Source organism: Carlito syrichta, unplaced genomic scaffold (genome assembly GCF_000164805.1).
Source record: "Carlito syrichta isolate Samal-C Ts95f unplaced genomic scaffold, Tarsius_syrichta-2.0.1 Scaffold315803, whole genome shotgun sequence".
Taxonomy (NCBI): domain Eukaryota; kingdom Metazoa; phylum Chordata; class Mammalia; order Primates; family Tarsiidae; genus Carlito; species Carlito syrichta.
In genome coordinates this window covers 294944-305714 of record NW_007259899.1, presented here as the reverse complement: position 1 = coordinate 305714, position 10771 = coordinate 294944, and the positions used below count along the sequence as shown (strand labels likewise).

At 46.3% G+C, this 10771-nt stretch overlaps 1 protein-coding gene across 2 annotated transcripts in view; it reads right to left on the bottom strand.

The window, feature by feature from the left end:
• Window positions 1–3424: 3424 nt before the first annotated feature.
• The window catches only part of MFSD4A (major facilitator superfamily domain containing 4A), a 34168-nt gene continuing 26821 nt past the window's right edge, over window positions 3425–10771 (bottom strand). For both annotated transcript variants that reach the window (XM_021706591.1, XM_021706590.1), the window contains exons 7-9: window positions 8670–8740; window positions 6696–6816; window positions 3425–5069 (exon numbers count right to left, since the gene is read on the bottom strand). In XM_021706591.1, coding sequence (XP_021562266.1) covers window positions 5014–5069; window positions 6696–6816; window positions 8670–8740 — 248 coding nt within the window. In that variant the 3' untranslated portion in view covers window positions 3425–5013. The remainder of the gene's footprint in view (window positions 5070–6695; window positions 6817–8669; window positions 8741–10771) is intronic.

Sequence of the window (10771 nt, the reverse complement as noted above, 5' to 3'; positions counted from 1 at the left end):
TTTTAAAGGGTTTTTAAATTTTTAATCAGTTGCTTTTATTCTAGCTCTTGTAAGAAGGAACTTTTGCTTGTTTCTGTTCTAAGCACTGGTTTCTTTGTGTAGTTTTTGAGAGAAGAAACTGGCGACTTCATTTAGCAAATGAAATGAGGCCTTTTCAGAACTGGGTCAAAATAATATACATAGGGGAAAGTGGGGTTAATAGGTGGCTGAGTCACATCAGAGAGAGCTGTTCCATATCTCTAGATGAAAATAACAAGAGGGTAGAGTGACAGATTGCTCAGGGTGGGATCAGCAGTTCACTAACCCTGGTGAAATGTCCCTTCAGATGGTGAGTCGTAAGCTATGTTCAGCACAGCTGGGCAGTGACCCCTTGTGAGGGCTGCAGGACTCTCAAAACACTACTATCAAAATGTGTCAACAAGAACAGTCATCCTATAAGGTCAGATGAGTTTGGGAAATTGAGTCTTCACGTCTTGGAAATTCAAAATGCACTTTAGAATATCAAAAGCTCCAACTCCTTCAGTCAAAAAGCCTGTTTAAGCCACCACTTTCTAACCTTTCTGACTATTGAAGTTTCTTTTGAGAGCGTGGTTATTTTGCAAGCACTTTGTTTTTTAGACATATGTGATGAAAACTAATACCCTAATATTGGGTAATTTTCCAGGGCTGGCATTATCAGGTAGGAGATAATAATTGCCAGTTGTACAACTTCATCACATAGCACTGCACTGACTGGAATTCACCCTGTAACTGAAGGGAGTCCATGAAGGTGACTTCATATGGAATAACTAACAATGCATAATATTGAACATTAAAACAGGAGCAGTCTCTAACAGCTGTGTCAGTCAGTTAACCAGCAGTGGTGTTGAGGTTATTAGAGCATCAGAGTCCATTTATGATTTCTGTGTATTTTAAATGCAGCACCATCATTAACCAAAACCCTCTCTAGGCAAGGTCACCTTCCATGTTGCCACATCCAGTGGTTGATGTTCAGTCCTCTGGTTGATGTTCAGTCCTCATTGGACCGCTTGGCAGCACTGTTTACTTCCTCCTTCTGGAGATACTCTTCATATGCCTTCCAGGAAACCACATTTTCTCATGAACTTCCTCCTGCTGGAAACTTCTTTTTCTAACGCTGTAGAGGTTGAAGGAACCCCAGACCTCTATCTAACCATCTCATTCTACATTTATTCCCTAGGTTGTCTTGTTTTAGTCCCATGGCTTTACACACTTTTTTTTTTTTGAGTTGGAGTTTCACTCTGTCACCCAGACTGGAGTGCAGTGGCATGCTCCCGGCCACCACAGCCTCGACCTGCTGGGCTCCGGTGATCCTTCCGCCTCAACCTTCCAAGTAGCCGGAACTACATGCACGCACTACCACGCCTGGCTAATTTTTTACTTATTGTAGAGATGAGGTCTTGCCAAGCTGCCTGGGTGGGTCTTGAACCTGTGGGCTCAGGCATCCACTCACCTTGGCCTCAAAGTGCTGGGATTACAGGCTGAGCCACTGAGCCCGGCCTAAGCATTTTCTATATGTATGTGACCACAGAATTTATATCTTCAGCCTTGACTTCTCATTTAAGTCCTAGACTTCTATGTCTAACAGTCTTCTTGACATCAAAGACCACATCATAAAATGATTATGCCCATGACAGAATTCTTGAGTGCCTGCCAAGGTCTTCCAGTATTAAATGGCCTCATATGGCTTCATATACCCAGTTACTTAGGTCAGCTGCCTTGTGGTCATCTTTGATTCCTATCTTTCTCTTATGCCCTACACCCAATCCATGCAAATTCTGTCAGTTTGCCCTACAAAACAGCTTTAGTCCACTTACTTTCATCACTTCCATTGCTACCAACACTGTCCAGGTCACCGTCCTCTCTCCATAGTCTACTGCAGTTGTATCCAGCTCTTCTTCCCAACTCTGTGTATTTTAAATGCAGCACAATCATTAACCAAAACCCTCTCTAGTCAAGGTCACCTTCCATGTTGCCACATCCAGTGGTTGATGTTCAGTCCTCACTGGACCGCTTGGCAGCAGAGTAGTACTTTGAAACAAGTAAATCAGATCATGTCACTTGGCTGCTCACAGCTCTCCCAATAATCTTGCATCACTTTAAGCACTCCTACCATGGCTTATGTGATGTGCCCCCTGGCAGCCACCCAAGCCTGTTTCCGGCGATTCTTCTCCTCCCTCACTGCACTTAAGCCACACCAGCCTACTTACTGTTATCCAAATAGTACAGGCATAGTCCAGTTTAAGGCTCTTGCACTTGCTGTATCCCCTCCTGATAGGACCTTTCCCAGGTGTGTGGATAGCTTGCTCCCGCATGTTCTTTATTTTTTTCATGGATGGGACCTCCTTAGGCCTCCGGAGCATCTCTTGACATTGCCTATTCCCACCCCACGCCCCTGCTTTTTCTCTCTGGCGCCCCATTACCCTCACCCTGTGACTTGCCACATGTATCTGTTTGCTGTCCATATGTCTTCACCTACAGCATAATCCCTGTGAGGCAGTGACTTCTGTCTGAATCACTGCTTTGTCTTTGCACCTAGATCAGTGCCTTGAACCCAACAGGTGCTCAGTAAATCTTTGAATGAACAAGTGCATTCTCTCTAAAAGGCCTCTATGTTGCTCTGCCCTCCTTTAGTGAATCAGGTGTGCTTGATGGGTTAGAGTCCCATGTCCAAGTAGCAGAGGGAAATCTGGGAACAGGGTCACTCCACAGCACTCCAAAACACCAAATTCTAGAAAGGAAGGAGACCAGGAAGAAGACCCTACTTGCTAACTGGTTATTTATTGAGACAGAGTCTTGCTATGTTGCTCAGGCTGGTCTCGAACTCCTGGACTTAAGCTATCCTCCTGCCTCTGCCTCCCAAGGTGCTGGAATTATAGTTACCATGCCAGCCTGTAACTGATTTTGAAGTATGGTATAAGAATCTGAGCCGGGCTCGGTGGCTCAGCCTGTAATCCTGCACCTTTGGGAGGCTGAGGTGAGTGGATTGCCCGAGCCCACAGGTTCGAGACCCCCCTGGGCAGCAAGACCTCATCTCTACAATAAAATCAAAAAATTAGCCAGGCATGGTAGCGCGCGCCTGTAATTCCGGCTACTCAGAAGGCTGAGACGGAAGGATCGCCGGAGCCCAGTAGGTCGAGGCTGCAGTGGCCGGAAGCGGCCACTGCACTCCAGTCTGGGCGACAGAGTGAGACTCCAACTCAAAAAAAAAAAAAAGAATCTGTCTGCCTTCCCCTCATTCTGATTTTATGTAATAGGGAGCAGTGGCTCTCAACCCTCCTGTCTATGAGAGTTTTGTTTTTTCTAAAATACCAGCCTATAGACCTCCAGTATGAAAGAGACCTGTCTCCAGTGAACATCAGGCCATTTGTTTCTGAGTTTATACAAAAGGATCAATTCTCCTTCATACAATGGATAATACATTTATTAAGTTTAAAATATTTTATTTTAGGAAAGTTACTCTTAGATTTGTTTTAATCTTATTTTCTATGTTAACAAATCAGTCATGATCAACTTAGATATAGCCATTGATTCTTCTTTCTAAATCTGTATAAAAAGAATTTCTTGAAAAACCATGAGAAAAGTACAACTGCTTTCTCTTTGCCCAAGTCAGTTATTCACTACAGTAGTTAGACTGCACCTTTACGTTTGTCTGGCATCTAATATTTTTAAGTCTTTACAAACATAGTTAAAACTATACTCCTAGACCACCAGCTTTCAAAAGAAGTTGGATCTGTTTGACTTATGATAAATATGTACCAAACATATGAACAATTTCAAAGCTGCGCGTGAGGTTTTAAAAATAAAAATTGCTAACATTTATTAAGCAATTTCTATGTCAGGCATATAGCAAGTGCTTTATACAAGTTCACGCAAGTCTCTCAGAATTCCTTTGAGGTAGGGTAGGTACTTTTAGAAATGCCACTTTACAGGTAAAAAGGTGAGGCTGGAAGAGCCTCAGTCACCTGCCCAGGGCCATACAGCTAGAAGGTGAGCCAGTGCCTGAAGCAGGATTCTTTCTCCACTGGGCTGTTCTCACTGGGCCCTCTTGCAGCTGGTCAGAGCTGACGAACTTGGCAATGTCTACAGATCCAGGAACACCTTTGAGTTTCAGGCGTGTGAACCACAGCACTTGGGACATGTTGCCAAGAACCCTGATCCTCTTAATTTTTCTATTTGTACATGTACATTTGTATATACATAGAGAAAGTACAGGCAAACCATTATACAGTCACTGTAACAGCCATCCCTACCACCAGCAGTCTCTGGACCTGCTCCCTGTCCAAACCAGTGAGTTTGCATTCTCTCTTGGCATGACTATAGAATTTGCTCTGGACAAATAATGAACAGCTTTCGAAATGAAAATTTAACAGCTCTTCTAAGCTGGTGGGAGCCAGCCCAGCATGCCACCAAATGAGTGTCCCAAAGATAGCAAGACTCAACTTTTCCTTTTGATATTTTAGAATATAGATAAATGATCAGTGTCTGCAGCAGGAATTTGAGGGACTTTGGACTAATAAGTGAAAAGCATACAAGTCCTTTGAGCATGCCAGGGAATAACTTGGGGTTTGTTTTGCTTAATTTAAAATATATCTACATGTAGCAATGATCATCGAGCTTTGCATTTGCAACCTATTTTTTAAAACTTGAACTAAGAGTGATCTGAAACCCAGGGTATGGTCGGTCCATGCATGAGATGACAGATGGAGTGAAGCGTGTGGATTTCTTCTTCCTTCCCATCTGGGTATCCTGGATGGCTCTTACCAGAAGCCTGACCCAGGGGAAAAGGTAACTTGAGCCAGGTAGACATCTAATGATTTTGACCCAGGTACCAGGACTCAATTTGATTTCTTCTACCAAACCCAGCATTAGTGGAGAAGATTTGAATAAAGTCATTGAGAGATGGCCTCCATCGCCACCTCAGCTTTCTTAAACAGTTTGGTCATGCTGGTGATTAAGAGGCTGAAAGTCTTCGCTGGCCTCCTTCATCCAGTTTTACCTCTGATAGCGCTCAGAGTTTTCCATTCCAAGTGTTCTTTCTTGGGCAGGAGCTACAAAAGAAAAGCAAAACTCAAACATGCTTCAGCAGCTCTGATTAGCAGTGATGATTCATTCTGAGTCCTTACCTGGGCTTTGTGTTTCTCTGCCATTCTATGGCTCTTGAGGGAGCAAAGTGAAAAGTCAGACCTAGTTTTGGTGAACTATTGGTGGAGACAGTTTTTGAGACTAGTGTCTAGGACTTAGAGAATATGCATTTCTTTTTTGTTTTCCATGAATAAGGAACCCATTAAGTGTTATTCATTTGATATTAAGCAAATATTAATCATATGTGGCTGGGCATTGTGGCTCAGACTTGTAATCCCAGCACTTTGGGAGACCAAGGTAGGAGAACTGCTGTGCCCAGGAGCTCAAGACCAGCCTAAGCAACATACCTCATCTTTACAAAGAAGAAGAAGAAGAAGAGGAAGAAGAGGAAGAGGAAGAGGAAGAGCCTGGGCAAAAGAATGAGAACCCAACTAAAAAAATAAATTGCATATGTGTCTTAAATGAAACTCTGCACTGAGTGCCAGGCTAGACAGTAGTCTATACTGCCGTCTTAGAAGCAAGACTATAGTTAGTGTCAGTGCCGTTTTGGTGGCCCCCTGTTCTTCTGGACCTTGTTTTTTTTTTTTGGCAGGTCTCATTCTTTTGTTCAGGCTGGAGAGCAGTGGCACAATCACAGCTCACTACAGCCTTGAACTCCTGGGCTCCCAATCCTCCTGCCTTAGCCTCCCAAGTAGGTGGGCCTACAGGTACACACCACTAGTTTTGGCTAGTTTTTAAATATTTTTGTGGAGACAGGGTCTCACTATGTTGGCCAGGCTGATCTCAAACACCCAAAGCACTGGGTGTATATGTGTGAGCCACAGTACCCGGCCTGGCCTGGGCCTTTGTACTGAGTGCCTAGCAGGTTGAAATGTCCAGCCAGTGAGAGATAATGGCGGATGCCTGTTCCTTTAGTCTTTTTGTGATTTTGCTTTTTATGGAGAGGGCTCTGCCCAGGCACCTTCTCTTAAGAACTGGCTCCACATATGACTGGTACAGTCGCTGGACACTTTTGAAAGCTCTGGACAGAAGGGCAGGTGAAGGCACAGGACTATGAAAATAGTTTAGGGACTCCCCCTGCCGGGGGTCTCCAAAAGGGAGACTATTCTTAGTAGACGTCTCTGCCCTGAAGGAGTCTTTCTTTGCCACTTGGCCTGAAGGACTTCTTTTTGAAAAAGAGATTTGGACTAGAGTCAAAATCCTGAACTGCAAAGAGATGGCCAATTAGGCCGCTGGGCTGAGTTCCAGCCAAGGAGTCAGGCTCTGCCTTTCCATGCCCTGAACAGGCTGGAAGGAGATTCTTGGCCCCTGGTTCCATGACATGGTGGGATGCAGGAAGCCAGGTTCACAGTCCATGCCCCTCTGCTCATGGAGAAAACATAAGTCAGCCAACCTGCCTGGCTTAAGAGTCCAACACAGACAATCGTATGGAAAGCAGGAAGAGGGGAAGAGGAAACTGTAGAAAAATAAACATTTCCTTGCATTTTACTTGGAACACAACAGCTTTCTGGCACGTTAAGATCCACAGCATCTCCCCCCGTCCTCCCCCTGCTATTTTCCTCCTCTTGTGTACAAATGGATTCTTTCCTTACCTGATGGGAGTCCAGGGTGCATCCTGTGGAAAAACAGGAGCAAGATGTAGAAGGTAAAAGCCAAGCAGCCAAAGATCACGCCACAGACCAGGAAACTATAGCTGCCCTGGGCCTGGAATATCTGCCAAAGGGGAAAGCACAGAGACACAGGCCATTAAAAGTTCACATAGAAGATGGATTAGAGGAAGCGGCCATCCCAATCCTTGGCAGGTTTTTCAGTCAAGTTGAGGCCCATCACCCCAGCAGATAGAAACATGAGGAGAAGGGAAGTCTCGGCCTTGTTTCAAGGTTATATATCTGGAGGAGGCAGAAGTCCTGCTCTAAGGCAGGGATGGACCTGGTGACTCCCTCCAGTCCCTTGTAGCTCTGTATTCTGGAACTTTCTGAAAATCTCCATATCATCATTGAAACTCCAGTGATACTCGGTGTTTCTGTACCCACAAGGCCTAACCAAAACTTGTGCAAAGGATATGTACGAAGGGGAACCCCCCCAAAAAAACTGGAATTATCTTTTGCAGGGTGGGCCCCTTGTAGTATAGGCTTCCCCCACTAGATGAGTCTTCTAGGAACCCAGTGGTATCAGTGTACCAGCTAGCATTGTTGTGAGAGGCTGCGTTCAGGTTCACTGAATTTGTTTTTGGAGATTCTTTCAACATGTTTGCCCATTTTATGATGGGTGATTGACAAGCGCACCTGCCCACACTGTGCTGAGTATTCAGCAGTTTTTAACCCAAAACGGCATAACTCCTGTGTCCCACCCTCCCTATTCACCCATCTCACCCCAAGCACCTGTTTTGTTGTTGTTGTTTGTTTCCCTGATGAAAAAAGTCCTCAAAGGGAAATGTTTTGCTGATGCGGAAAAGATGAAACGAAAAACAGCAGAAGCATTAAAAGGCATCAAAATTGAGTTCAAAAACCATTTTGAGCAGTGGAAAAGGCGTCTCGATAGGTGTATTGCATCAGATAGATCAGAGAGCTCTGATCAGAGAGAAGTGTAAACATGTAAGAATAAATACACAATTTTTTATAAATAAATTTCGGGTTTTTTGGGGTTCCCCCAGTACATATTTTTTTAACCTGCTATTATGAAAATGAAAACATATGCTAGAGTAGTATATGGAGCACCCATGGGCCTGTCACTCAACTTCAGCCATCAGCACCAGTCTCATCTGTAGCCTTCCACTTTTCTGCACTAGATTACACTGAAGTGAGTCCCAGACATTACGTCACTTCAATGAGGAGAGTATCATAAGATGTAGCTCTTCCCCTCCATCCAGCAGGGCAAGAGAAGAGAAAAGCAGACTCGAGAGGTGGTGAGGGGGATCTGGAGACAGACAGACCTAGGTTTGATGTCATCTCTGTTGGTTGCTAGAAATGTGACTGACCTAGGGCAAGCTGCAATTTAGCAATTTATATCTGAGTTTCAGTATCCTCTGCTGTAAAAAGAGGAAGAGTACCTACATCATAGTATTCAAGTAGATGTTAGGAATTTTTTTCCTGGTAAACAAATGAATCCTGGGGATGTCTGAAGAGAACTGGGAGAACTGGCCCTTGGTCAGGGCGGGAAGCTGGCCCTACACAGGGTGGCCAAAGGCTGTGAGAGGGAGGGTAGGGAGAGGTGGGCTGAGAAGGGATGGAAAAAGAACTCTGACTGCAGCTCAGCCCCTTCTCAGGCTCTGAGGGCTAAGCAGGATTCCCACGGGCCCCCTTGGCCCTGCTCCCAGACATGGCTTGTGTTTGCTTTGGACTCTTCCAGGCATCCGTTCACGTCTCCCAATCCAACAGATGGAGGCTCGGCTTTCAAGGCAGGCCCAGAAACGGAAACAGGTAGCACCAGAACAGGGCCCCTGCCTGCTCTGTGGGAGACTTTGGAAAGGGACAGTGTGGGTTCAGAAGGTGGCTGGCTGCATTTCTCACCTGCTTGGAGGATTGCTCCCCAACTGCTTCCCTCTCCCCCCTGAGGTCCCCACATACCGAACCAACCAGCATCTGCAGGACCATCTCGCCAATTCCTGCCCCCGTCACCAGCACTGTGGTTGCACAGCCTAATGAAAAGAGAAGGGTTTGGCTTGGTAAAAGCTAGTTAAAGAGACAGAAGTCCACTAGCTGTTAGAATCTAGGTTGTGGGCCAGGCGCGATGGCGCATGCCTATAGTACCACTGCTTTGGGAGGTCGAGGCAGGAGGATTTCTTGAGCCCAAGAATTCGAGATTGCAGTGAGCCATAATTGTGCTACTGCACTGCAGCCTGGGTGACAGAGTGGGACTCCAACTCTAGATAAGAGAAAAGAAATCGAGGTTGTTTCTGGGAGGTCTCTGGAAGATGGTGCGGCGAAGAGGCCTACTTTGGATTCCTAAGATATCTTGGACATTAGCCTATAGCTTTGCTTTGGGAATACCTAGGTCCTACTGTTATTACGTCCCTTCCTTGTTCTACAACCTTCAATTGCTCACAAGTATCTCACAATAAATCCCAAGTTGCTTATCCTGGCATTCAGGGCTTTTCCCAATCTGACCACCACCTACCTTTCCAGAAAGACTTCCTGATACCCTCAGGCCGTCCCACAGCCTCACTGCCCTGGCTTTGCGCTGACCAAGCTACACGCCCCTGATGTGTCTGGCAGCACGGCACAGACCTTCAGAGTCCAAGCTTCAGAGTCAGACTTGGGTTCCAAGCCCAGCTGTGTCACCTACTAGACATGCGACCTCAGACGAGTTCTGGAACTTTTCTGGGCCTTGGCTTTCTTCTCTGTAAAATGGGCATCCCACACCTCCTTCACAGAGTTGCTATGTGGGTAACTCTGATGGAACACATGCCAAGGGCCCAGCGGAGTGTTGGCACACAGTTAATACACAAAACCAGGCCAGCTCTCTGTGCCGGCCCTTTAGGCTAAGGCCCAAGCGCTCGCACGTGGCATGCCACGCCCTCTAGAGTCCTCCCTGCCGATGGCTCAGGCTCATCCCTCATGTGCTGCCCTCCACCCAGGAGGCATCCCTTCACTTTTCCTCACTCTCTACTCCAGATTCTGACACGCACTCCTGAATGCTTCTCCTCCTCCTCTTTTCTGGCAAGCTCCCCTTAAACTTTCAGGTCCTAGTTTAGAGTTCGTCAGCAATCTTTTTCCCGGTCCACACACCAGGATGAGTTGCTCCTCTGCCCTGGTAGCCCCTGCATCTGCTCTCACCCCAGTGTCTGTTGGCTGGCCAGCACCCACCTCTCGGAGGGCCCCAACAAGTCCAGGCGAGGGCGGCATGCCTCATTTTGTAGTTCACTAGCATATCCCAGTGCTTGTTAGTAGTACAACAGTTCACACATGGTAGACACTGTTTTTTGCATAAAACAGTCATCATCATTGTCCACCCTAGGCTGATCCTTCCAGCTTTTTTTGGTCCTACATCTGTTCAGACCCATCTCTGTGTCCGTGCTCTCATGATGGTCACTGCCCGCCCTTCCCAGGAATGTCTTTCCTTTCTTCTCTCTGCCTTTCTAGATCCTAGGCCAGCTCACATCCCATCCCCTCCATGAAGCTATCTCTAAATTTAACACTGGCCGCTCCCTTCTCTGAACTCCAGTGGCCTGTTCCACTTATTCATTCAGAAAGTCTTGAGGACCCTTCATGTACCGGGCACTGTGCTGAACACTGAGGAATACTCAGACGAACACAAAGAATTAATGGACGTGGAGCACCTGTGAATTGGCTACGATGCTAAAGCAAGAGCTTTACATCTTCTCTAATGCACGTGACAATCCTGAAAGGTAGGTATTTGCATCCCCATCTTACAGATGAGAACATTGAGGCTCAGAGAGGAAGATATGGAAGTGCACAAGGTCAGAAAGCCAGTAGGTATGGAGGCAGGACTGAGACTCAGGTCTGCTGTCACTCTCCCAGTGCATGCTCTTTTCCTTGTCCTTTGCTGGGGGCCTGCTATCCAGGAGAGGAGGCAGGTAACATAGGTACAAGAGCCTTGAGATGGGTCAAACACGAATGACAGGTGCAATGTCACTGGGGCACAGAGGAGGGGGCACACCTTTCAGAGAAGCTTCCTGGAGCAGGAGGGACTCGAGCTGGGTCTAGAA